General features: G+C 40.6%; 2 protein-coding genes across 2 annotated transcripts; one reads left to right on the forward strand and one right to left on the reverse strand.

Annotated features, from left to right (window-relative positions):
• The first annotated feature begins 306 nt into the window (after positions 1-306).
• Positions 307-27,952, forward strand: LOC124871339 (GRIP and coiled-coil domain-containing protein 2). Its single transcript, XM_047370591.1, has 24 exons — positions 307-487; positions 867-929; positions 2,120-2,204; positions 2,297-2,376; positions 2,462-2,566; positions 2,660-3,164; positions 3,742-5,564; positions 5,721-5,784; positions 5,917-6,017; positions 9,564-9,662; positions 10,762-10,881; positions 12,220-12,384; positions 12,611-12,715; positions 14,281-14,443; positions 15,247-15,347; positions 15,524-15,601; positions 15,714-15,851; positions 16,935-17,056; positions 17,551-17,727; positions 18,720-18,928; positions 20,446-20,673; positions 21,071-21,210; positions 25,303-25,504; positions 25,785-27,952. Exons 1-24 carry the CDS (start codon positions 482-484, stop codon positions 25,856-25,858), a joined length of 4,953 nt encoding a protein of 1,650 aa, XP_047226547.1. The 5' UTR covers positions 307-481; the 3' UTR covers positions 25,859-27,952.
• On the reverse strand, positions 21,372-22,397 carry tmem223 (transmembrane protein 223). Its single transcript, XM_047370592.1, has one exon. It carries the CDS (start codon positions 22,277-22,279, stop codon positions 21,488-21,490), a length of 792 nt encoding a protein of 263 aa, XP_047226548.1. The 5' UTR covers positions 22,280-22,397; the 3' UTR covers positions 21,372-21,487.
• Positions 27,953-27,991: the final 39 nt, after the last annotated feature.

Consider the following 27,991-nt stretch of genomic DNA (forward strand, 5'->3'; position numbering starts at 1 on the left):
CTCTGTGCAGAGAAGTCAAGTCTCTACACCAGACGTTATACACTTGCAGACATGGAGGGGATTGGAACAGCAGAATTCATTGGTTTGGTGGTGGGACCTCTGGTAATATATATATATATATATAAACATTTCTTTTACAGAAAAATAAACAGAGAATGTACGTTAAATGAAACGGAAATAAAGCACTATCTACAAAAAAAATCTTTAAGAAGGAATTGAAAATACTTTCTGCGACATAAATGAGGAATTCGGATCGCCTCCGTTTTGAACAAGTGACGTAAATTATTCCGACGTCACCAGGTTGACGATTGCGGAAGCGAGTCCTAGCTTTAGCCGGGTATCATAGAACCAAGGCAGATAAAGTGTCTCCGTGGTAGATCTCTAGGTAGTCGATCGTAATCGTAGTTACTGATTGAAGCGCCTGTTTTCAGGAACCCGCTGTCTCTCTCTGCGACACGGGAACGAGCAGAAGCCGACTGAGATGGAGGTAAATGTTGACGGTCGAGCAGCTAGCTTCAGCTTAAACTGACAACTTGGTGTGGAGCATCTTGGAAGTTGCCAAAATAACACAACTGAGAGCCGTTTTAGTTAATACGATTATCTGAAATTAAAAAAAATAATTTAAAAAAATGTATTTAAAAGTTTATGCTATGTTTACAAGTATATGTGAGAAGACGACATAATTGACAGCGTTTGGTTGATGATAACGTTTGTTTGTTTTCCTGCACCTCTAATATTTTGATCTTCAGAATAGTACGAATTCATAAGAGTTGCCTAATGAATCGAAAAGCCGTGCAACAATAATGGATGATGAATGTAGCATATATCTTATGGCGAAATATTGTGTTTTTTTAATTTTAAAAAAGGAGCCTGGTGGTACTACAGCTGAGGCTGGGACTCCATCCCAAGCAGGCACCCCCAAGTCAAAGGTATATCGCAACTTTCTCTTTTTGTGCCTTAAATGAATCTGGGCCTTTCTTGGTTCTGTTCTTGAAGATGTCGCTCCCCTGATCCGAAAGATTGCTTCATTTTTAACTTGCTAATGGGTACTTTCAGGCTTGCAAACTGCTGCAGGACCATAAAGACCTCTGAGATGTAGAAGTCACATACTGCACCTCAGTGACCCAGCAGTTCCACATGTGAAAATCCTTGGTCATGTCTAAAGATTGTTGAATGCTTGTAAAATCATCAGGAGGAATTTGATGCCAGAATGACCTGAAAAGAACATTAACATAATGCTGGCCCTCCATCACCTGTTGCTGCACACTGCCAGTCAGCGGACTGAAAGAATGCTACTGCACTTTTCCTTTGTTTACAAGACAGACAGATTCCCGTAGTCAGTGTATTTGTGTTGAATATTAATAGTCTTTACAAGTAGGACTTAAGAGCCTCTAACTAAACTAAACTGTTCTTAATAATAGCAATAAATATCATGTTTAATAATTTTGTTTGAATACTATAACTTTGAATAAAAATTACACAATCTGTCTCTTAGGCTAAATGATTGTGGGTCGTATTGTGGGTAGCCATTTTCTTAATCATTTCATTTATGCGAATTAATTGGTTGATTAAGTTAAAGTTGCCCTTTTTTTAGCCTATTGTGCTTCTTTCTATAAGCCTAACAGGCGGTGTAATTATAGTAAAGCTGAAGTTAGAAAAAATTCCTTAGGTGTCTTTCAAAGATGCATTTTGACTCTTCCTTAGGGTTCCAGGAAGGACTTTTACAGACACTAGAACAAGTGTGTTTGTGTTTTGTGATGGCTTGATGTTTACAGGTATTGCTTTTTAGGATGCATTTTGTTTCTTTTTCTATGTTGTTTGTATGATATGGACCAATTTGTCTGAAACTAGATAGCTAATAACTGTGATCCTCCCCTCTTGTCTCCTGTTCAAGCCATGCCTAAATAAAAATCTAAAACATTTGTTTTGCCAATTTTACTTAATTTTACGCAACAAAATGTGTTCCCTGGCTTTAACCCATCTGGAAAATACTGACGAGCACAGAAGGCCTCTAAGATCTTTAGTGGCAAACGGGTTAAGAGTCATTGCTTTAAAGTGTGTCCGATTGATACAAGTATGATATGCTTTCCTCTTTCTTTTCTTAATGCTGTCTGCGCAGCTGGACACCCTGTCCAAAGACGACCTCATCAAATATGCCAAAAAACAGATAGCTGCCATGCAAAAGATGAAGACCAAATGTGCAGGTAGATATTAAAGTCAAGACTCGTGTTTCTTTTGTTGCTGTAGGGATCAAAAGGGTAGAGATTCGTGACAAGACTCTCATTTGTTTTTCCAGATTTGGAAAAAGAAGTTGAATCTCTCAGGCAGCAATCCAAAAATACTGACAAAAGTTCAGAGGATGCCTTGTTAATACAGGTTTGTGTCTGAAGCAGAATCTGCAGATCTGCTGTAAAAGTACATATGTTCACGTTTTATAACGTTATCCGATTTGTTTTTTTAGGAGCTGACCGAAAGGATGGATGTTTTACTACTGGAGAAAGCAGAAACTCAGCAATGTCTTGCACTCTCACGTAAAGAGCTAGAGAGAACTAAACAGCAAGCCAAGGTAACATCCCACATACAATTTACAACTCCACAAGGTTTTCTGCATTGTTATGAAGCCAGACTGTCATATCTGATGTTTATTTTTTATTTTCAGGAGGATCTTGCAGTGCTGCAGAGCGAACATGAGCGTGTTACCGAAGACCATCTAAGGAAGACCAAAACTCTGGAGTGCAGCATGGAGGAATCCAGAAACAAACACCTGGAAGAAGTGGCTCATTTCCAGAAATTACTCCAGGAGCGAGAGGAATCTGACAGACAAAGGGAGAGTGAAAGAGAGAAGGAGCGCAAAGCAGAGCATGCCAGTGCTAAAGAGAGTGCAGAAGAAGTTAGACGTTCCTTAGAAGCTCAACTGGACACCCTTCGAGCTGAAATGAAGGCCATCCAAGACAGAAGCTCTGAGGAAGTTGCTCAGTTGGAGGAGAACTACCAAAGGGAGTTGACAAAGGCCCAGCAGGAGGTGGAGAATCTGAAGGAGGACCTCACTCAGAAGACTCTCCAGCATGAGGAGGAAATGAGAACTCTGGAGGAGGAGTTTGAGACCGAGAAGGATCGTCTCATGTTGATCACAGAGGAGCTAACAGAGCAGCTTGCTTTAAAAGGTAAAACAGAAGTGAAGTTAGTGTTTTCTGCTTCTGGTTAAATGTATCTGAGCAGGAATATTCATAAACACAATTTGTCTTGTAAATATACACAGCCTTGGAAAAGTTATCATACCTTTTGAACTTTTCCACCTTGAGATTTTGCAATTTCAGTTTGTCTTTTCTGATTAAATAAAGTAGAAATAAAATAAATCTGAAAAGATCTAAAAGATCTGAATCTATTGACCGGTCATACATACTGCAAACGTGCACAGATGAGACTAAAAGTGAACTTTTTGACCTATGGTGAAAAACTAACATATAACATCACCTGAAACACAAAAATGGTGAAACAAAGTGGTGGCAGCATCATGCTGTGGGGATGTGACATAGCCTACCAGGGCTCTCAGGCTTTGTTGGTTATACAAATTGTAGAAACTCATGTATATCTTTTTTTAGCCACTGTGCAATTATGCACGACTGTGTATAAAATCCCAATAAAATACATTGAAGTTTGTGGTATGAACCCTTTTGCAATGCACTCTATTAGACTGACTGATTTCTAACTTTAAAAGTATCTTGTTCTGGGTTTTTGCAGACAGCTACCTGCAAGATGTTCAGGAGGAAGATGAGGATCCCAACCGTGATTCCGGGATCGCCAAAATGCTGGAGCTGTCTGCATGCAAACAAGCCGAACCTCAGAGCAATGGACAAGAGACTGATATCAGCAAACTGAGAACGGCACTGGATGATCTTCAGTCTCAGAACACCATGCTACAGGACGAGCTCACCCTGCTCAGCAATGTGAACGAGGAGCTCCAGACCGAGCTGGAGAGGATCAAAGAGGAGTTCCAGGGGGAAAGAGAAGAGCTTGAGTTCAAAATCCATGAGCTTCAGATGATTAGAGACAGTCCTTCCTCTGAACCTGTGATGAAGCTTCATCCTGAGCAACAAGAAGTCAAAGCAGAAGTAAAAAACACCCTTAACATGTCAACGGATGACCAGAACTCCCTAAATATGAACGAGGAGCTGAGATTCCAATGTGAGGCCTTAACCAGAGAACGAAACTCTGCCGTAGCTGAGTGCCAACACCTGAGAGACATACTTCTAAGTGTGGAGACAGAGTTGGGTGAGAAGACCGAAGATTTTGTCCAGCAGTACAACACCATGAAAGAACAGGGAGCTGGCAGGGTGCGAGACCTTCAGGAGAAGATCGAGCAGCTGAATCAACACAGAGATGAGCTGTTAGTGAGGATGACTGAAATTACAGAGGAGAGAAACACTCTGAAGAAGAATATGCAAGACCTTCAGCAAAAACTAGATGATTCCCCAGCTGAAAGCCAGAAAGTTTCTTCTTCGGCAGAGGAACAAACTTCTTTAGAGCAGTCTGTGAAGTACCTGACTATGCAGAACGAGGAGATCTTCTCCCAGCTAAAGATGAAAGAGAACATGATTCAAGACCTGAAAGAAATGGTCGCCATGCTTTCTGAAGAGCGAGATAAAATAAAACATCTGCTGAAGCTCAAAGAAGATGAAGTGCAAAATTTAAACGACGAGAAAACAAAAGAATTTGAGACGTTGTTGGAGGAGAAAGAAAGGGAAAAACTTCTACTTCGAGAGGACAAAAATAAGCAGGTGGAAAGCTTGAGAAAACAAACAGACAATGAGGTGAAACATCTAAAGGAGGAAAGAGAAAAGATGGAAGAAAGTCTGAAGGAGAAGACGTTAGTTCATGAGGAGACAGTTTCCAGTTTGGAGCTGAGAGTCAAAGATCTCTCCACAGAGAGGGATGATCTCCGTCAGAAACAGGAGCAGGCTTTATCACAGCTTTCTAAGCTTCAGGAAGATGGGAAGCTTCTGGCCTCCAAGCTGGCAGACCTGGAGGCTCACCTGGAACAAAGGGGATCTGAAAAGCAACAATTAGAGGAAAAGTTGAAGTCACTAACAGAGGAGGCTGACAAAGCCAGCGCCTCTATGAGGCTGCTGGAGGAAAATCAATCCATAGCACTTAGAAAGTCAGCTGAGGAGCTAGAAGAACTTCAGACTCGGGTTGATGAGCTCGAAAAGGAGAGAAATCTATTAAAGAGAAGCCTTGAAGAGACAGAAGCCGAGGAAAGAGAGGAAGAGATGCAACCAGACTTACAGTCTCACATCAGAGACCTGGAAAAGGAGCGAATCATGTTGAGAGCCAACCTCGAGGAGGTTGTAAAGGATATAGAGGGACTGCAGAGAGATCTCCAAGATATGAAATCAGTTAATGAGAAGATTAGTGATGAGAACCAGAAACTCCAGGCTCAAATTTCCCTGGCTCAAGAAGAGAAGGAGGAGTGGGAAACAAAGATGGAGCTGACGCTCAGAGAGCAACTGGCAGAGAAGGACTCTCTAGTTTCACAGCTGAGGAATGAAATTTCCACTCTCCAGGTGGGTTAAACACGTGATGAGGGGTTTATGTTCTATCAGAAGTGGTTTAGGATACCACACCTCAACAAAGATGAAGTTCTGATGAAATTAAAGCAGTTGTATTTGTACAGTAAAACAACTTCTACATTCTAATATATTTCTCATTTTTCTTTACAGGAATCTAATGCCCAATCTGCTTCCTCAGAGGAAAACGAAGCCAATGAAACAACCAAGAAATTGGGTGAGATGATGCCTCTGATCCATTTTAATTTACTGAAAAGGCTGGCATAAAAAAACTTTTTCTTGACATTTTAAATTCTTAATCTTCTATTAAACGCTGTTACTCAGACTTTATAACTTCTTCTCTCCTCAGCTCTCCTAGAGACCACAATCAAAGAAAGGGATGAGAAGATGAACAAAATCAAGGCAGTCGCAGTTAAAGCAAAGAAGGAGCTGGACAACAGCAAGAAAGAGGTAGTCACATCCAAACTGTAAAGCAACATGGCTGTGGCATTTCTTTATAGGATAAATGATGTGGTGTGGAAACGGAGTATTTTATACTAGATGTATTTCATTTGCTCTCTTACAAAGATAAACAGTCTCTAATGTCTAAGTTAGTTTCATGTTTAATGGGGAGAGACAGAAAAGCAACGGAAATCCAGAAAAATGCATAACATGCAAGTAGAAAACCGAAGGGCGGATAACTGCTTGAAACAAGCTGTTGATCTTCTCCAACCAGCCAGATTGGTTAGGTTCCCATGTGGCGCACATATTACAGGTACTCCAGACCTCTGCTCCTTATGTGTATTAAGAGGCATTTCCTCCATTCCAACCTCTCCCCCACCATGAGCTACCAAGAGCTTTCAAAACACATCAGAGAAAACACAATGCATTTCCAGCAGCACCACTGGTAACACACCACGCTGTAATAGACTAAAATCTTGGAGCCCCCTGCTTATGAGGGTAACCTGAAGAGGCTTGTCTTGTGTTTGCCAGCGAACATCTCATAATGTAGAGATAGTTTGGGAGATGGTGCGGTGATCAGATGAGATCAATATCGAGATGTTAGGCTTAAAGCCAGCCTGTTGTGTTTTGAGAAGGAGAAACTTTGAGTATTAAAAAAAAACTCACCGCAGGCAAGCACATAGGTGGGAACGTTATGCTTTGGGGCTAAAAAATGAAGACCTCTTTACATTAAGAGGCAAATAGACAGGGCTATGTACTGCAACATCTTGGAAGAGAACCATCATCACAGCAGGAACACTCGACATTAAGGTGAGAGTCCCTGAATAACAATTACTCAGCACTGTAAGGTCACAAAATGGCCTAGGGGTGTCTAACTCCAGTCCTGCAACTTCTTGGATTCCCAAGTTCAACACACCTGAACTGAGTGACTGATCTCCTTATAGCACTCAAGATTCCTGCTAAAGACCTAATTATCTGCTTCAGGTGTGTTGATGCAGAGACCCATCTAAAGGACTGAAGCTTGATATCCATGCCTATCTCCAGATCTCAGTTTTACCTAAAATCTGTGGAGGGAGCTAAAGATTGAAGCTCCCAAGCAGCATCTATGAAACCTAAAGGATTTAGAGTTTTGGTACTGATGAGAGGGCAAGAATCCCTCCTGAGATGTGTGCATACCTGGGGACCAATTACCAGGAAACCTGACAATCAAGGTCTCTCCACCAAGTAATATATCGTGTTTTGCTTGGAGTGAAATACTGAGCAACACATTTCTTACTTTTATGTAATGCGTTTCTTTGTAGACCAATCACGGTTGATATTCTGTTTTTCCATTAGAATGAATGGACTTATCATTTCTTTGTCATTTAAAAGAAAAATCAGCAGGGGATCAATTAATATTTTTCCAGCTGCATTAAAGCAAGTTCTGCATTACAAACATTGCTAAGGTGTTTGTATTTTAAGCCCAGCTTTATTATTGGGTACTTAGCATATTATTGCATAGTTTGCAGTGCCTCTACCTTGTGCTGTTCATTGATGATTACCTTTCAGTCTGTTTAAAGGGTGTTCAACTGTTCGCTGAAGCTGAGGGGAGTATGCACACTTTGACTCACTCGTATTTTTTTCTGTTATTTGAATAAACTTTTCATTTAGGTACCACAAAATGATGAATAAATTGTGCTCATTGGCTTCCGCTAAGCTTTAGCGCTCATATAGTCCTTGTTATCTAACAATAAGGTACATACACTCACCGGCCACTTTATTAGGTACACCTTGTTAGTACTGGGTTGGAGCCCCTTTTGCCTTCAAAACTGCCTTGATCCTTCGTGGCATAGATTCAACAAGGTACTGGAAACATTTCTCAGAGAGTTTGGTCCATATTGACATGATAGCATCACACAGATGCTGCAGATTTGTCGGCTGCACATCCATGATGCGAATCTCCCGTTCCACCACATCCCAAAGGTGCTCTATTGGATTGAGATCTGGTGACTGTGGAGGCCATTTGAGTCCAGTGAACTCATTGTCATGTTCAAGAAACCAGTCTGAGATGATTCGTGCTTTATGACATGGTGCATTATCCTGCTGAAGGTAACCATAAGAAGATGGGTACACTGTGGTCATAAAGGGATGGACATGGTCAGCAACAATACTCAGGTAGGCTGTGGCATTGACACGATGCTCAATTAGTACTAATGGGCCCAAAGTGTGCCAAGATAATATCCCCCACACCATTACACCACCAAGGCAGGATGGATCCATGCTTTCATGTTGTTGACGCCAAATTCAGACCCTACCATCCGAATGTCGCTGCAGAAATTGAGACTCATCAGACCAGGCAACGTTTTTCCAATCTTCTATTGTCCAGTTTTGGTGAGCCTGTGCGAATTGTAGCCTCAGTTTCCTGTTCTTAGCTGACAGGAGTGGCACCCAGTGGGGTCTTCTGCTGCTGTAGCCCATCTGCCTCAAGGTTCGACGTGTTGTGCGTTCAGAGATGCTCTTCTGCATGCTTTAGTTGTAATGAGTGGTTATTTGAGTTACTGTTGCCTTTCAATCAGTTCGAACAAGTCTGGCCATTCTCCTCTGACCTCTGGCATCAACAAGGCATTTGCGCCCACAGAACTGCCGCTCACTGGATATTTTCTCTTTTTCGGACCATTCTCTGTAAACCCTAGAGATGGTAGTGCGTGAAAATCCCAGTAGATCAGCAGTTTCTGAAATACTAAGACCTGCCCGTCTGGCACCAACAACCATGCCACGTTCAAAGTCACTTAAATCACCTTTTTTCCACATTCTGATGCTCGGTTTGAACTGCAGCAAATCGTCTGGACCATGTCTACATGCCTAAATGCATTGAGTTGCTGCCATGTGATTGGCTGATTAACAAGCAGTTGGACAGGTGTACCTAATAAAGTGGCCGGTGAGTGTATGTACCTGTAAAAGCTAAATGTGCCCTACTTCAGTGCATCATGCTGGGACGCTAATCATTTCTGATACATAATTGGTGTTTATTAAAGCAAGAGCCACTAAGGTTTATTATTATTGATTATTATTATCTTTCCTTCATTTTAGAGCACTTAGTGGGATTTCAGTCCTGCGATTGGAAAAGGGATCAGATAATTAAGTGGCCTGCACTGTTTGGTTTTTAATTGCCCTGTGAGGTCAGATTTAACTGCCATTTATTATAATTTTTCATTCCTTGATCATTTAGCAGTTCTTTGTTGCATCGGTAAGAATAATATTTTCACTGTGAGTCAAATAATTTTTTCAGTAGTGAATTTCTAAATAGCTATACACACTCTAATATAATACTTATGTCTCTAAACATCCTACTTTTTTGTTAATCATATAAAGTCCTATCAACAGGAAATGAACATATTTAAATACCCACAGCTCTATATTGTATAAGGGCTCCAAAATATTCAGCACACTCTCCTGCAGTTATACATGCATTAATCATTCTGACATTTATCTGTGGTGTTTAGATAAATAATTGTTCATTGCTAAAACTACAATTAATTGCATAGTTTTTTTTTTGTTTTTGTTTTTTTTATTCAGGTTGCAGCCCTGAAGGAGGAAGTGACATCACTAAAAGCGCAGCGTGAAAAGATAAACACGTCGATGAAAGATATCATTCATGGGGCAGAAGGATACAAGGTAGGATGTACTGAATTTGATCATAATCATAGTTTACCTGGATTTACATGAATTGCTACACTTAACACGTACTTTTCTATTTCCTTATAGTGCTGTAGAAGTCTTTCTCTATAATAGTTTGAGGAAAGTCTTTATGCTCAAGAGTCTCTTGAGTTCATTACATTATCAAGTAAAAACCATTTACCAAAGCTTTGCAGAGTTATTCAGAACCCTTTAGGGTTTCCTAATCTTGTTATGTTAGAACTACAAACTTCACTGTTTTTTGGGGGGGTCTGCATTTGCATTTTCTCCACAAGTTGTGGAGAACGTTTAAAGCAGGATAAAGAATCTGTGGCAATAAATGAAAACTGATGTCCATAGATGCTCTCCAGCCAATCTGATTTCACTGAGCTTGAAGTGTTTTGTAAAAAAAAAAAAAGGGCAGAAATGTAAATCTTTAGATGTGCAAAGCTGGTAGAGACTTGCCCGTAACTGCAGCAAGAAAGACCCTTTGTTTTACAAAGTATCGACTAATGGGGCCTGAGCACAAACACACGATACGCTTTTCAATGTAAAAGACATCGAACCGTTTCAAGTTAAGAATACGGAAAATGTGAATACTTCTTGCAGGTTTCTATAAAGCTTATTCTACTTGACCAACATGTCTTAGAATGATGCAATATTTATGGTGTCCAATTCTTCCTTAATGGGTGATATAAAAAAAACTGTTGAGCTTTTTTCATTTAAATTAAGCTTTTACCCTCCTAACATGCACAATGTGAATAAGCCTTAAAAAACCTACAAATTTGCTTAATAATCTCCATTTTTCATGCGTTCCTAACACAGTTTGTAGCAAATTGGCAAGCAGAGGCAGGCGAAACGTAGTATTATTCCCAGTGGTCTCCATAAACGCCCTCCAGCCTGCAGCTCGCTGTACAGCTGTGTCTCTATTAAGGAGGAAAGCACTCTGTTGTGTCTAATGAGGGTTTTGTCTCATAGCCAAATGTAAATGCAGCGGATATGTGTGATGCATAGTGTTTGCCTTCACCGAGTTGTTCAACCGACCTCTAGTAATGAATACTGAAGGTGTGTGTGTGTGTGTGTGTGTGTGTGTGTTTAGAACCTGCAGATAGATTACGACGGGCAAATGGAGCAACTGGATAAGGAGAGGGAGAAGGTGGAGGCGGCGGAGAGACAGATCGCTGAGCTGACCAAGAGACTCAGCAGTGCTGTCACACAGGTAACTGGGAAACACACTTAGTCACACACACACATATATACAATCACAACAAACAAAATGCTTTCAGCCTCCTTATAAATCTTAGCTGGGAGACTTTGTCCAGCAATCCTTATAGCATAAGTCAGTCTCCATATGATTTACAGAGTCATTTTAGCCAGCTACACGTTTCCGAGATATATCTGGCAGCCCAGTGCCCACAAATAGGCCATCAGATGTGACTGGGTGAGCAAAGGAGAAATTGTTTTTGTATATATACTTCTTTCCCCCAAGCTCATAACTGTCTCTTTCCAATGAGAGAACAGGCAGGTAAATGGAGCGAGGTATAGCTTCCATCTGTTGTGTTCTGGTGCGTCACCATTTTTCTGAGACTCCGTTTATTCTCATATGAGCTCAAGGTTCTCGGTGGAGTCACACACGCCGAAGCTAGTTAGGGATCGCTTCATACTTCCCGACGTCTCCATTCACCCATCATTGATTCAGTGTTTGGCTGACAGCTGCCTGGAGACGTCTGGAGCCGCTGCTTGTTGAGTATTCTGTCTGGAGAAAACCCCACAGAGCCCGTTCGTGTCAGATTCGCGTGGATGATTTTTCAGAAACGCCACGTGTGTTTAAGCAGGTTTACTGCATCTGACTGCAAGCGCATCTTCCACAGAAGACCTCAAAACTGAAGGAAGTTAAACTCTTTTTGGTCTTTTTGTTTTTCTTTTTAAGAGACAGTCTATTCAGCTCATATAAAAAACATCAGCACTTGCTCAGAAAGACATGAGGATCAAAACTGACCTTCTGTTTAAACAGTCATGGTTCTTTCCTTTTCCATACTAATCCAGACCTTTTAAAAAGATCAAATTTAAGGCTTTTCCAGGTCTGCTCTATGAAAAAGGAAAATATCATATTTCCAGACTGCATTGCCTTAATTTCTAAAATAAAGCAACTTCCATTAGTCTTTTTGTACTGCAGTTTTATTTAAAATAAATTAACAGAATCTATAATGTCACCTAATCTATATCTGATCATTCATTTGTCCCTCTGTCCAGCCATTCATCAGTCATCTGTTCATCCTTCATCCATCCGTTCATCCATCCATCATCTGTCCGTCTTTCTTTTATCCATCCTTGCATGTTCTTGTCTTCCGTCTGTCATTCCAGCCGTCTTTCATCTGTCCGTTATCCCATCATCTATCTATCCACCCCATTTGAAGTTCGGTTTTTTTGCAGGTTCAGTATTTCATGAAATATTTGCAGTAAATTATTACTAAATTTTGGTATACCTATTCTTTAAAAACCCCAAAAAACAAAATCAGGAAAATTTAAAGAAGTAAGAGTGTTAACCTTTATGCAGAACGAGACGCTGAGCAGTGAGAAGGAGGATCACCTGGCCGGTTTGGAGACCTTGAGGAGCTCAGTGAAGCAGCTGGAGACCAAGAACCAGGAGCTGCAGAAACAGCTGGCGAGCCTGGACAGAGACCTGCTGGCTGAGAGAGCCATTAAAGATCAAAAGCTTAAGGTAGACATAAAAAGAGATGGAAGTTGAATTGTAGATAATTGTCTAATAAAACTATAGGTCGGTTTTACATTTGTGTAAAATTCTAGCAGAAAAACTTCTTTCACACTTAATAAAAAATGAAATCTCTGCAAAGTGATCTTATAAGTCAATTATTTCGTACCATTGACTCTAACAGTATAGTGTTATGGTTTACGGACATGCTGAAAGTGTTTGCTTGCCCCTCCAGGATTTGTCGTCTGCTATGAAGGAGGTGGAGGAGCTGACAGCACAGCTCTGCAAGCAACAGCAGCAGTCTCAGCAGACCGCCCAGGAGCTGGAGCAGCTACGCAAGGTACGCAAACACACAAGTGTTTCTCAGACTCAGTGTGTCTCTTAGGGTCAGCTCGAGTGACTCAGCTAGTGATGGCCAGCCTGAAGCTACAGTGGCACGTCACAGAAAAAGGGAGCAGCTTTAGCCCACAGGAGAAGGAGCTGCTGTTACTTTTCCATTAGTGGAGAACTACTTTGTGCAACAGTATACATGAGAGCTGCCTGGAGGTCCGACTATCTTCTGTCCACTTTGTTTATTCATCCAAAGAAACAGAAATTTTCATGCCGATAAGAGAAGGGGATTTGTGCTGTTCATGTTTGTTCCAAACAGTGAAAAAATTATATTTAAGAGTCCTTATAATGTCAAAATATGTTCCGATTGAGTTATTCATTATCTTTAAATCATTTTTTCAATTTTCCAACACAGTGAATGCATGTGAATCTAATTTCTAAACATTAAATAAGTACAAGGATATGAATAAGAATCAGTCTACGGAATGCACCAATCAATCAACCAATTTTCTCTTGACTGGTGTTGACCATTGACAGGGATATATATTTTTTTCTGTTCATTCAATTCATTAAAACTGGAAAATTCTTCTGTTTTTGGTCTGCAAACATAAAACACATAATGTTTTACATTTGTGTTTTATGTTTAATAATGTGTTCGTAAAAATATTTAGATAAAGGTAATAAATTAGGTATGGGCCAGAAGAATATTCTCACAGTCTGATACACTTGATTTCACAGTATAACAGTATTTACCCCAAGAAATGCATAAAATTATCTAAAAGCTCTTTTTAAAGTAGAAAATCAACAATTATTCATAGTACCTTTAATAATTATGTATTTATTTATTGTTATGTCGATACATAGACTTAAAAAATATGTAGAATAAACATCTACTAAATGTAGTGGTAGTTTTCAAGTGTGAAATACTCCTATTACATTTTTAACATTCCTATATTCCTGCTGGGGGTATGACAAGTGGATCTTTCCTGGTTCAGAACCACTACATCTATCAAGGACCCTGCAGCACTTTTGATAGTCAGTGTTTGTGATATTTAATTGTTGAATAAAAACAACAGATTATAGTTCTTATATAGAAAGTCAGTCAGTAAAATCCTGATTGGCACATCACTCCCTAATTTATTATGTCACGAAGCATTTCCCCATTTCCCTATTAGTCGAAAGCTCTAGTAATATACTGTAGTTTTTTAAGATCTTTGATGGTTTTTTTAAGGTTAAATCCCAAAGTTTTATGAAAGTCTGTACTAGAGACAGTAGTTTGTCCCCTATACAACCAGACAACATCCCAAGAATAGGATTTACTGGAACATCCTCCACATTTAACATTACACTCACTATATTTTCCAACAACATACTACTTGGAGTAAAAGATTAACGTCAAACGGTTTTTGTCTCTATTTTACAAACCCTAACATGCAACAACAAATCACCACTTTAATGTAGTCAAGATAAATATTTCTCAAAAAAACTGAACTATTAACCAGAAATTTTTCCAGGTTGGAGAAAAGTATCAAACCTCTTCACAGTTATGATGTAGTGTGTTGACTCTGCCACTAGGAGGCCCAGCAGAGCTCCCTGCTGGACATGGAGATGGCCGATTACGAACGTCTGGTGAAGGAACTCAATGGAAAACTAACAGAGAAAGACAAGTGTGTAGAGGAGTTAAAATCCCAGATTAAGACGCTCACCCAGACACAGGAGACCCACAAGCAGGAAATTGGTATGAGCTACGTGTTCATTTTTAATGATCAAATAATGAATGTATTTTCCTTTTGTTTTGTTTATTTTGCCCTAGCCCAGCAGCTATGGAGATGCAGTCTGGTTGCCCTGCTCTGGCAAGTCAGATTTGGTTTACAAAAGGAGAAAGTGAGATATTCCTCCCGCTGCTTAATGGGCTTTATTAACTTACTGGAATGACAGAAGATGTCCAGTTCAGGTCACAACAGTTATAAGGTGAAAAGAATTGTGGGTAGAGCAGTAACAGTGAAAAAGAAAACAAAATAATACAAAACATAACAACAGAGAGGATGAAAAAAAAAAAGATTTAAAATAAAACTCATAAAATGAAATGAAATTCTGAATAAAATAATATTTTCATTTGTACTTTTAGTAATAAGCTATAAGGCCAATGAAAAATTATTTATAATACAGAAATGTTACAGCCTACACAATGATGGAAACTGTCAAGTCAACAGTTTTCCAGCTGAAAGTCATCGGCACATCGGAATAGTTTGCTGCTCATGGAGGGCTCACTTTTTGTGTAATGAATCTACTTGAATTTGTGAAGTGAATTAACTTTTTCCTCAGGATGTGTATACACTGAGTGGCACACAACTGTTTACAAATAACACTGATTGCTCATACCGAGTCCTAATATTTAGCTGTATACCTTTTACAAGCACCTGTAGGATATTTAGATTAGAAATATTGTTTTATGTTTTTTTTTTTTCCCACATGTTTTCTGTTGCTGTTTTGACTTACTGGATATGTCTGCACATTTCTGATGTTTGTGTGTGTCTCCAGAGGCTTTGAAGTCTCAGCTGGACCAGGAGGAGGAGAAAACCATGAAGATGAAACAGCTGCTGGTGAAAACCAAGAAAGATTTGGCAGATGCTAAGAAACAGGTTTGTGTGTGTGTTTCTGTTGCTGTGTCCCTAAAGATTTCCTGTTACTGTGCAGCACTGATGTCTGATGAATGTAAATAAAGTGACGCAGCCATGTGTCAGCACGACTGGAGAAGGCCTTGGAAGATACTGAGAAGAGTTACTAATATGTTATCTGCGTGTGTTCATGCATGCAGGAAAGCTCTCTCATGATGCAGCAGGCGTCTCTGAAAGGAGAGCTGGAAGCTAACCAACAACAGCTCGAAAGCACTAAGGTAACACTCAGGGAAAAAAACAAAAAATCATCTCGATTCAAATGTAAAATGCAAATTAAGATTATGTTCAGGCACTTGGTACATATTAAAATGTGTGTGTCTTTGTATTCAGATTGAGACGTGTGAGCTGACAGCTGAGCGCCACCGTCTACAGGAGCAGCTGAGGTCTGCTTTGGAGCAGCAACAGAGAACCAGCAGCTCCCTGCAGCAGCGCATCCACAGTCTGCAGCAAGAAAGAGACACTGCCAAGGTGCATATGTTGGATTTTCTCATTTTTTTAGCATTTTCGGGTTTAATTCACAGTTTAAAAAAGTCATTTTTTCACACAGCAGGAGTATGTCGTTTTTGACAAATTAACTGCACTCCTGCTCATGAGAAACAATTGATAAATGGGGCTAAAAAGTAATGACTCTTTTCATAATTTATCTCTCAATTATTTTTAATTACCTCTGAACACGACGTCAACTGTGTATCAGTCAAAGATTTATCATGCTCTAAGTGCTCAAGATGGCAGCTGCTAACAGCTTGTTTGTATGACCCCCTAATTTGAACTGAAAATAGTTTGGTGTGGAGCTTTGATGAGTAAATCTGTATTTTTCCTGCAAAAGACAACAAGCGATTCCAGTTGGTGGCAGCATATTTTAGCAGAGAATATTACACGTAGCAACACAAATGTTTTTGTTTGTTTATTTTATTTGAATATGTACAGGTTATCAACAGTGTGATATGAAAGTGAAAACATGATAGATTAGTTTACATATTCAAAGGAGTTGGTGGAGAGATGGTTTTTTTTTTTTTTTGCTTTACATCAAACATATTTAATATGAGGTTCCCAATTTGAGTTAATCATCAGTAATAATGCCAAGAAATTTATTTGCATGCACTCTTTCTATGGTTACTATGTTTTATCTGTAATTGAGTATCTGTCAGTGACCGACATGTGCCAAATAACATAATTTGTTTTTGTTCATGCTTAAGGACATCTTATTTTCATCAAACCGTGCTTTCAGTTTGTTCATTTCATTTGGTACATCGTTTAACATTGTTTGACATCAACCCCTGCACAGAAAATGTTGGCGTCGTCAGCAAATAGTACAATTTTCATGGTTTCAGATATTTTAAATAAATAATTTAGTTTATTTTTAGGATTCTTGTGAGTTTTTAGCAGTCTGAGAGCAGGGTCAAATGACTACTTCTTAAATACCATCTTTGAACTAGTTAATCTGGGTAAACATCGTCAATCTTGAATTTAGTAAATTTGTGCAAACCTACTCTAGACCTTTGCTGTGACATTTTTTCGCATATCTCAGCTGAATCTGTTTGTTGACTGCAGACTGAGCTCATGGCTACAACAAGTGAGTTTGAGAGTTACAAGGTGCGAGTCCACAACGTGCTGAAACAGCAGAAGAATAAAACCAGTGCCCAGCCTGAAGGAGACTCTGGCAAACTGGAGAGGTGAGGGCAAAATATGATGAAAAGTTGAAGGGAGACAATCAGAACATGGCAGCAAACTCCTTCTTGTTAAATGTACAGTACATAACCTACAGTTAATGGTGATGTATGATCAACTCCAGCTCAATGGTTGCAAAATGAAACAGCAAGTCCAACAGTGAAGTACAATCATCTTAAATAAGAGGTTGTTTTACTTTTATAATAAGTGTACATTAGAGGAGAGAGAAACTGCTTAGTGTCCTGATGCATGCATTGATTTTATGGGAATACTTTGAGGTTGATCTGTCTGTACACACACATTAACACACACACACACACACACATAAGTAACCAAAGCTCCACTTAGATGTAAACTGGACACAATATGAGAAATATTAAAAGGAAAATAATTTCTAAACTAAATCATAGATGCCTGATGAAGTCAGCGCTAATTAGTAGTATGTGTCACACGGAAGCGATGTATTATACGTAATATGAGTTTGTGCTGTCTCCTGCAGGGAGCAGTTGTCCTCTCAGGTTGAACAGCTGAGGAGCAGACTGTCGGAGAGCCAACAGAGCCTCCAGAGCAGCATAGCCGAGCTGCAGCAGCTCCAGACTGAGCACGACACTCTCCTGGAGAGGCACAACAAAATCCTGCAGGAAAACGTTACCAAAGAGGCTGAGCTCCGTGAGAGGTGAACTGTCTTGGGTTTAGGTTTTTGTTTTTAATTCTATCTCAACTGGGGTTCGTTATTTGCATATCATATTGACATATTCTGATTTCTTTCACTCTCCTGCCATGCCATTCTATGTTATTTATTTGAAATTATAAGACCTGCAGTCCTTTGCAAATGTATAAATAGCCTTTGCGCATTTTTCAGATTGTACCACATTATAAACACAAAATCTATGTATTCTAGTGGGGTTTTGTGTGAAGGACCAACACAAAGTAGTGTATAAAGAAGTGCAAGGGGAAAAAAATATTTCAAATACAAATCTGAAAAGTGTGGTGCACACATAAAATCCAGTACAGCCAATAGCCCTCACAATCACTAGATTGGTAGATAATTTCAGTATTAAGCAATTAAAAGCACTCCTTAACATCCCAAATTACAAAGAGTGTGGCTCAACAGCACACCTACCAAGACTTGGCCTTCCACCTAAGCTGACAGGCCAGGCAACAACAGCAATGATTAAAGAAGCTGACTCATGCTAACTCGTGAGGAGCTGCAGAGATCTAAAGCTCATGTGAAAGAGTCTGTTGAAGACAACTATTAGTCCTGCACTATCCTGCGTATCTTGCAAGAAATATACCTGGACTCCTTTCAGCCTTTGTTGTAAGACGTCCAGGCAGTAGACCCAGCAAACATGTTGAAGAAAGATGCTTTTGTCATTAAAAACCAAAATTGAACTGGGTCCCCTCCAAGGAAAACAGGATTTGTAGAGAAATATACTGCAAATCACCCTCAGCACAACATTCATTTCTTTTCAGATTTCTATTCATAAACACATTTGAGAACCATGTATCATTTTAATTTCACTTGTTGGTCTATCAAATAAAATACATTAAATTCTTGCCACTCTACAACTACATCATTAGACCAGATAAACTCTCCTGTCCTCCACAGTAGGCTAATTTTCAGCAAAGAAAAAACAGACTTTTGACTCATTCTATCCCTGCCTTCAGGGTTTTGACATTACAGACAGAGAATGTCTCCTTAAGGTCAGACCTGTCCCAGGCTCAGGCTGACCTGTCGTCCCAGGTTGAGGCCCGGCGGCAAACCTACAGGGAGCAGCTTAGGAAGCTGCAGGATGACCACCGGGCCACCGTGGAGACCCTGCAGGGACAACTGAGCCGCGTCGAGGAGCAGCTTTTCAACATGCAGAGCCAGAACAGTAAGCTAATGAGGAAGTTATAAGCCCTCTAAACAGGCAAATGTAACATATGTGTATTTTACATTTGAAATCATTTATTTACACACACTGTGAAACAAGAAAGATGATTTTTTTTCCCTCGCTGTCTAATATTAAATCAGACAAAATGTTTGCTGTTTTAGGTCAGTTAGGATGAGGGGGGATTGCCTAAGGAGATCCTTTAAAGCAGTGGTGTCTAAAGTCACTCCTCAAGGGGCGGCATCCTGCATGTTTGAGTTCTTTCCCTTGTTCAACACATCTGAATTAAATGATTGTTTATTAGCAGGTCTCTGCAGAACTTTATGACGTGCTAAGGAGGTTGTTGGCCCAATTGAATCAGCTGTGTTGGAGCAGCATCTAAAACTGGCAGGACACCAGCCTGAGGACTGGAGCTCGACACCCATGCTTTAAAGCATCAAGTGGTTTACAGAGTAGAGGTTTTCTGTCCTATTTATTCTTCCACTCTATGAGAGGAGTGATGGGACACAGAGAGACCACAAGGAGTGAGGATATCAGTGTGTTTATCAGCAGAGCAGCAACGAGAGCTCATTCATCACCTCCCACACACCTGCCCTCTGGGGTGAAACAACAAATACACACAGTAATGGCTTGGAAAGGCAGGTGTGTTTGTGTGTCTGTGTGCCTCTTCTCTGTCATTCCAGCTTGGCCAGGTGTTGGGAAGGCTCCTGGGCTCTGTTCCCGCCTCACAGTGTGGCAAACAGGTCCCTGTGGCATCTGGAGAGACACCTCATTAGCGTCTCACACATAAAAGCCAGTATTTGCCGATACAGGGGGCCAATACTCCCTTTTTTAAAGCTTGTGTTTGTTTTACTGGTACAATTAAGCAGTTGGGTCATCTGCTACTGGCTTCATGATTTTTTTCATGTAAATGGCATGCACCCAACAGTAAAATGTATCTATATTTCTCATTTTCAGTCTAATTCATCCCATCATCTACGACAAAAGTGAAGGTTGCCATTTTATAATTGTTTACTCTTATCTATTTGAATAATATTTTCCTTCAAACTTGAGTTCTTGTTAACTCATTGAACTCACTCCATTAAGGTGCCCAAAAACATGTGAAATACTTTTTTTTTGCTTGTAAATGTTTTCATATAATTTGGGTTGCCCAAATGAGCAAATTTCAGTGTCTCAACGAGGCCCTCTACTGGTCAGCAGCTACTTTGCTGTTCCTAATAAACTGCTGAGGTGGACAGACTGAAGGAGGGACAAATGGTTTAGTCTGCCCTGTTTATCCTTTGTTTAAAGATATTTTTTTCTGCACTACAGGCCTTTATTTTTCATTTTTCGACAGTGGACAGACAGGAAAGAGGGGCAAAGAGAGAGGGTGAGAAATTCGGCAAAGGTCGCCGTGTCTGAACTCAAACCTGGGACGGCCGCATCAAGGAATATAGCCTCTATATGTGGTCGCACGCTTAACCCCTGCACCACCGCGCCCAAGTCAACTGTTATTTTGTATAAATCTTTTTCTTTTATAGGTGCGATGTCGGGCCAGTCCAGCCGTAAGCCTCTGACATCAGAACTTCAGCGGAGAAACACTGATCAGAACCACGCAGGGTTTGGAACGATGGGTTTCAACGACCTGCAGTCGATGGCCAGGGAGGAAGGAGAAGGCATGGAGACCACTGAGACCGAAAGATCTTCCCCAAAACTCAGCCCCCTGCCCACTCTGGAGCAGCTACTCACATCCCCAGATCCCAAACAAGGTGTGTTAGAAGATCTGTATTTATAGTATACATTCAGTAACAAATGTGCCATTTACAGCGCATTCATACCCCTTGAACTTTCCCGTATATTGCGTCTTGCTACAATCTTAATTTTTATTGGGATTTCATGAAATAGAGCATATTTTTGTTAAGTGGAGGAAAAAGTTGATGCAAATAAAAATCTCTTGTAGAACCACCTTTTGCTGCAAATATACCTGTAACTTTTTGAGGTATATTGGTTCTATGCATCTAGAGACATAAATCCAGTGGAGACCTTCTGTGAACATTGTTATCAAATCCTGCCACATATTCTTGCTCAAATTGAGGACTGGGCTTTAACTAGGCCTTTCCTACTCATGACTATACAAATTAGTTGTTTCACTGGTTGTATCTCTAGAGCTTTTTGTGTGGACAGTGGAGCCGACCAAGGAAGAGCTGATTGAGAAGCTGAGCACAGCCACCCGCAGCATGGAGCACATGAACAGCCTCCTGCATGAAACTGAGGCCACCAACGCTGTTCTCATGGAGCAGATCACTGTATGTATGAACATTCTTGTTCATGTTAAATATGCCTTATACAGATGCAAAACCAAATTTTAGTCAAATCAGTTTTTATTTAAATAAGGAAACGTAGGAAGATTTTAAGTGTGAGTGTATGCATAGCCTGGTTTAATACAAAATGAATCTTTGAGCCCACATTTTTATTTCAAATATTTTATTTACTTGAACAGTAAATGAGGAAAAAACCCAAAGCCACATAAGGTGTAAGGAAGAGTAGAGTCCATAACAGTTCTGACAGCTCAGCTGTCTTATATTAAAATGGTCTGTATGCACCAACAGTGATATCAAACAGCCTGGTGTTGTTTACAGTCCCCTCTTTGTCCAGGAGGAAGTAGAGCCTGTGTCCCTTGATCCTGAGGGGGATGAAGGAGGGGGACTCCTGTCTGTGGGCGTGGCAGGCTACCTGGTTTAGTGGGACAGTTAAGGTCCTGCCTCGGGCCGGTCCCAGAGGGGACTGTGTGCATACAGTCACCATCCTCCCGCCCTGATGTAGAACCACCTTACTGACAGACCGTCGGCAGAACACAGCTCCGAGGCCGACTATCCCCGCTCCTATAGTCAGGCACCCCAATGTAAACCCGTACCTCCAGGCGTTTGAACCCAGGTTCATCTCAAAACTCCACATCCCGGCCAGTCCCGTGGTGGTGGGCGCCTTGGCTCTACCTTTATCTCCTTTTCCGCCGGTGTCTCTGAGCCCGGTGAAGGCGAACTGAGCCAGGTACGTCCAGAAGACGAACTGGCCGCCACAGAATACCGCCAGAAGCCGGAAGAAGCGGGTTCTGTCGTGCTCGAACAAGGTGACATCTCTGGCAGGCTGGGTGACGGTGCAATAGCCTCGACGGGTTGCTACCTTGCGGCCAGCGTGAGCAATAATCTCCCCGTTCTGTCCGAACCAGGTAAATAATCGTGTGGATACGCCGCTGCGCGAAGAATCCGACGACTTTGGGGCATTTTGAAAGAGTCGAGCTTTCTGCTGAATATTACCGAGTCGAAATTGCGTGGAGTAACGCTCCAGAGCTCCACACAGCAAGCGTTGATATCCCATACTTGCAGTTTTCAATCTGGTTTATTTTCTACTCCAGGCTTCTCTGTCCGAAAGGGCGCCGCCATACTTGTTATGTATTCTCAATTCTCGCGAGAGTAGTGACGTGTCAGTCGCGGTTGGGCCGACTCTGCCAACCGTTTCTTGGCCCTTCAAATTTGTTATTTTTATCTCACAATGGAGGAACACAGTGCTATGCGAAAGTATTCGTAATCTTTTCACGTTGTGTAATGTCTCCACCAAAAACGTCAGTAATGTGTTAGACCAACACAAAGTGATGCATAATTGGGAAGTTAAAGAGATGTTATTGAGATAATCATCACTGGGAGGATGCAAATTATTGGCTGGCCCAGTCTTGAATGAGATCATTTTTCTGGAAAATATTACAGGTCCTTCTCAAAATATTAGCATATTGTGATAAAGTTCATTATTTTCCATAATGTCATGATGAAAATTTAACATTCATATATTTTAGATTCATTGCACACTAACTGAAATATTTCAGGTATTTTATTGTCTTAATACGGATGATTTTGGCATACAGCTCATGAAAACCCAAAATTCCTATCTCACAAAATTAGCATATTTCATCCGACCAATAAAAGAAAAGTGTTTTTAATACAAAAAACGTCAACCTTCAAATAATCATGTACAGTTATGCACTCAATACTTGGTCGGGAATCCTTTTGCAGAAATGACTGCTTCAATGCGGCGTGGCATGGAGGCAATCAGCCTGTGGCACTGCTGAGGTCTTATGGAGGCCCAGGATGCTTCGATAGCGGCCTTTAGCTCATCCATAGTGTTGGGTCTTGAGTCTCTCAACGTTCTCTTCACAATATCCCACAGATTCTCTATGGGGTTCAGGTCAGGAGAGTTGGCAGGCCAATTGAGGACAGTGATAACATGGTCAGTAAACCATTTACCAGTGGTTTTGGCACTGTGAGCAGGTGCCAGGTCGTGCTGAAAAATGAAATCTTCATCTCCATAAAGCTTTTCAGCAGATGGAAGCATGAAGTGCTCCAAAATCTCCTGATAGCTAGCTGCATTGACCCTGCCCTTGATAAAACACAGTGGACCAACACCAGCAGCTGACACGGCACCCCAGACCATCACTGACTGTGGGTACTTGACACTGGACTTCTGGCATTTTGGCATTTCCTTCTCCCCAGTCTTCCTCCAGACTCTGGCACCTTGATTTCCGAATGACATGCAGAATTTGCTTTCATCCGAAAAAAGTACTTTGGACCACTGAGCAACAGTCCAGTGCTGCTTCTCTGTAGTCCAGGTCAGGCGCTTCTGCCGCTGTTTCTGGTTCAAAAGTAGCTTGACCTGGGGAATGCGGCACCTGTAGCCCATTTCCTGCACACGCCTGTGCACGGTGGCTCTGGATGTTTCTACTCCAGACTCAGTCCACTGCTTCCGCAGGTCCCCCAAGGTCTGGAATCGGCCCTTCTCCACAATCTTCCTCAGGGTCCGGTCCCCTCTTCTCGTTGTGCAGCGTTTTCTGCCACACTTTTTCCTTCCCACAGACTTCCCACTGAGGTGCCTTAATACAGCACTCTGGGAACAGCCTATTCGTTCAGAAATTTCTTTCTGTGTCTTGCCCTCTTGCTTGAGGGTGTCAATAGTGGCCTTCTGGACAGCAGTCAGGTCGGCAGTCTTACCCATGATTGGGGTTTTGAGTGATGAACCAGGCTGGGAGTTTTAAAGGCCTCAGGAATCTTTTGCAGGTGTTTAGAGTTAACTCGTTGATTCAGATGATTAGGTTCATAGCTCGTTTTAGAGACCCTTTTAATGATATGCTAATTTTGTGAGATAGGAATTTTGGGTTTTCATGAGCTGTATGCCAAAATCATCCGTATTAAGACAATAAAAGACCTGAAATATTTCAGTTAGTGTGCAATAAATCTAAAATATATGAATGTTAAATTTTCATCATGACATTATGGAAAATAATTAACTTTATCACAATATGCTAATATTTTGAGAAGGACCTGTACTTGGCTTTACCAGTTTTTATCGTCTCAAGAGTGCATCCAGCTGCTGCTGTGTTTTCTCTGGCTCAACCTCGCTATTTTGTCTTTCAGAATCTAATTAAATCGGCAGCTTTATATGTGATGGTGTTCTAAGTCTTGCAATAAAGTCCATATTTTAAAGGGGGGATGAGGATGCTGTGAAGATGCCTGATGTTCACAGATGCTCTCCATCCTATCTGACTGGTCCATTTTTTTATTAGAACTGGTGAAAACCATGTGATAATAATAATAATAATTGATACTTTATTGATCCCCGAGGGGAAATTAGACCCTCTGCATTTAACCCATCCCTTATAGGGAGCAGTGGGCTGCCGTTGTGCGGCGCCCGGGGAGCATTCTGGGGCTAAGGGTCTTGCTCAGGGACCCAGAGTGGCAATCTGTGGGATATGAACCTTGCCCCTTGTGTCCCCTCCGGAACACAAACCTCCTGCTCTAACCACTAGGCCACCACTCCCCTATGTGATGTTGGTCCATCACATAAAATTCCAACAAAACTCCGTGCAAACTTCTATAAGGTGACAAAACCTGAAAGAAACTCCAAAGTTATAAATACTTTAGCAAGGCACTTTATATTTGCCCCTCTGCTTGGCCATACCTAAAGCTTTTACTGACTGTATTGATGTTAGGTTAAGTGACAATCCAGGATCATGCCATGAGAGCGGTGCAGTAAAGGTGAATCTCTACGTCAGATTAAAAGTAGAGGCCTTCCAGCACAACAGATATAGACTATTGTATCTCTCTTTTATCTTTTCTGCTTTCATGTTTTAACTCAAACATGAAGGCTTTATTTTTGTAGCTGAGCCAGATGGCCCAATCCTAAAAAAGAGGCATGTTTCCCATCACAACATCAACAGAACAAACAGCAAACATTATGATATTTAGCTGTTTAAAACAAAACTATTCCTAAATCAAGAATTTCACAATAATTCACTAGTAATTCCTTTTAACGCTAACGGGAATGTGTTTTATATAACTTTTGCCACCTGTCAGCTGTTGAAAAGCGAAGTTAGACGACTTGAACGAAACCAGGAGAGGGAGAAGAGTGTGGCCAATCTGGAGTATCTGAAGAACGTCCTGCTGCAGTTTATCTTCCTGCGTTCTGGCAGCGAGAGGCAGGCGCTCCTGCCGGTCATTCACACCATGTTGCAGCTCAGTCCAGAGGAGAAGAGCAAGCTGGCTGCAATTGCACAAGGTAACTAATAGCTAAACAGTCTGTGTAATTTGTCCTGAATTAAAATAAATAAAACCTATCTTACACCAGTTAGATCACTGCCACCTGTCTAATGTTTGTACTTATAATAATTTGCTCTCAGTAATCTAAGTTGCTTATTTCTGTTAAATGATGACGATCTAACAGGTGGGGAAACTCTTACAAACTTTTAATAATCCTTACATACTTGAACTACTGAATTATATGATATATGTGTGGCCTTAGGCAAGTAATTTTAACCAGGGGTTTTTACTTTCTACAGGTGAGGAGGAGGGAACCGGCTCTCGGGGCTCAGGGTGGACCTCCTACCTCCACAGCTGGTCTGGGATCAGATAGACTTGGTGACCAAACCAAATCGGCAATAAATACTGGCAGGACACCGCAGTAACATTACTGAGCCTCTCTCTTTGTGACAATCTATAACCGGGATGCTGCACACTTAAAATGGTTTTAACTGGGGCATTAATGTGTTATTGGGACACAGTAGACAAGACCAAAGGAAGTATGTAAATGAAAATAAAATAAAAACTTGTGTTTTGTTGGTAGAGATAATGGAAACAAGAATACTGTTTGAAATTTGCTTTGCGGTACGTATATACAGTTCTTCACTAAGGTGTACACAACCTTGTTAAACTGCCAGGTTTATGTGATGTAAGCAAATCGAGACTGATAAATAGTTTTAAAGCTTTTTCTACATAAAATCTAACAGTTATCCTGTACAATTCAGCTGAAAACACTGTTCAATTAATACTGTTTAAGCACCGTTTAATTCAGCTGTAGCTTTCAGTCTTCTTTGGTAGTCATATCATCGTCCCACACCTTAATTTGCCCATTCTACTTTGCAAAAGTTCTCCAAATCTACAGGATTGTGAGGATATTTCCTGTTCAGAACCTTATTCAGTTGAGATTCAGCTCTAGATTTTCAGTTGAAATTAAGATTACAACTGGACTCTGCCTAAACTATTCCAATATTCAAATTTTCCTCTTATGAAGCCATTCTTTTGCTGATTTGGACTCACTGTGATGCTGAATAATAACATCCATCCTAATCTTCAGCTTTCTAGCAGACACTTGACGCTTTGGTAGAAAACCGACTGGCATGTTTTCATCCACCTCAAAAAAAAAAAACGAAATTCCATCCGAAGAAAAGTAAACCCAGATCATGCTGCGCCCACCACCGTGTTTCAATGTGGGTACAGTGTTCCTACTGAAATAATGTCTCAAAGTTCCGGTTTGGTTTCATCAGATCATAAAACATTACTTTCACAAGGTTTTGGGAGATCCTACAAGGTTAGCTTAACTTTATTTCAAGATAATCCTATGCACTTACAGGCATAGAGCATTATAAGTTATATAACATACGTTTGTTGCAAAATATTCTCTGTTTTCTGGATAATAAAGCAAGTGGTGGCCAAATTGTAAGATTGAGAATTATTTAAGGAGGTAAATATAGCCTGGCATAATGTGACTTAAATATTGTTGACAGATAAAAAAGATTTGACTCTTGGGCTTGTGTACAGTGTAGCACGTTTTCTTTTCTCTCTATTATAGCGCAGGTTTTGTTACAAATGACATTTCTATATGCAGCAGTGATCATATGTTGACCTTTTAATGTTTTTCTCTACCTTACAGTCTGCAATCTTGTTTACCATCTCTTGCAGTACACATGCAACAACATAGACATTATCTTCGCCCAGTTTTGGTCTGGTTGGTTCAAAAATTAAAAAGCCTTAATTCTATACATTGTGGTAAAGAAAAATCATCAAGGATCTTTTTTTTTTCTGAAGTTTTTCAGAATCTTTGACATAACCAACTAAATAATGTCATGTGTTCATTTTTTCCCATTTCTCTTACTGGTTTCCAGCTCACTCATCCCTCATATTCTGAACTCAGGTGCAGGTGTTTGTGTTTATATGTACTGTAACGTTTGGCGGTTTGAAAAGTGTTACCTCTGCTGTTATCAGATTGTTTTAATTGGTGAATGATGGCGCCTATGAGAGCAAGCCTGTCTGCCCTGCTGAGGCGTCTGTGCAGCACCACATGTTACTCTGTAAATGTTATGGTTGTCTTACCGAGGACTTTGACATCACTGCGGGGTAGAAGTTAAATTTTCCAACACACATACTCAGATTTGCTTCTGCAACATCAATACATGCTTTTCCTCCTAGTTCATGTTATAGAAATTTGCTTTTGTGTTTTTTTTCCACTCCAGTGGCAGCTCTTTGGGGATGCGGTCACCACAACTGAATGTACTTTTACCCAAGCGTTTATATTATATGAAGGTTACTGTTATTAGAAGCTATGAGAGATTATCATATTCAGAGAATCTTTTAAGATCCTGCCATGTTTGTGTGGATGTAAAACAAAAACGGCAGACACTGTGATTGTAAAAGGATTAAAAGCCAACAAGGCTGTGAGTGATCACACTGATTTGTGTTGAGTTATTATTTATAATCATAGCACACTTTT

Source organism: Girardinichthys multiradiatus, chromosome 7 (genome assembly GCF_021462225.1).
Source record: "Girardinichthys multiradiatus isolate DD_20200921_A chromosome 7, DD_fGirMul_XY1, whole genome shotgun sequence".
NCBI lineage: Eukaryota > Metazoa > Chordata > Actinopteri > Cyprinodontiformes > Goodeidae > Girardinichthys > Girardinichthys multiradiatus.

Bases quoted from the DNA above. Each gene is read 5' to 3' on its own strand.
- LOC124871339 (XM_047370591.1), top strand. The intron at 3,165-3,741 runs GTAAAACAGAAG...GGGTTTTTGCAG, and splicing joins AGAGCAGCTTGCTTTAAAAG to ACAGCTACCTGCAAGATGTT. The intron at 18,929-20,445 runs GTAAGCTAATGA...TTTCTTTTATAG, and splicing joins CAACATGCAGAGCCAGAACA to GTGCGATGTCGGGCCAGTCC.
- tmem223 (XM_047370592.1), bottom strand. From the start codon at position 22,279: ATGGGATATCAACGCTTGCTGTGTGGAGCTCTGGAGCGTTACTCCACG.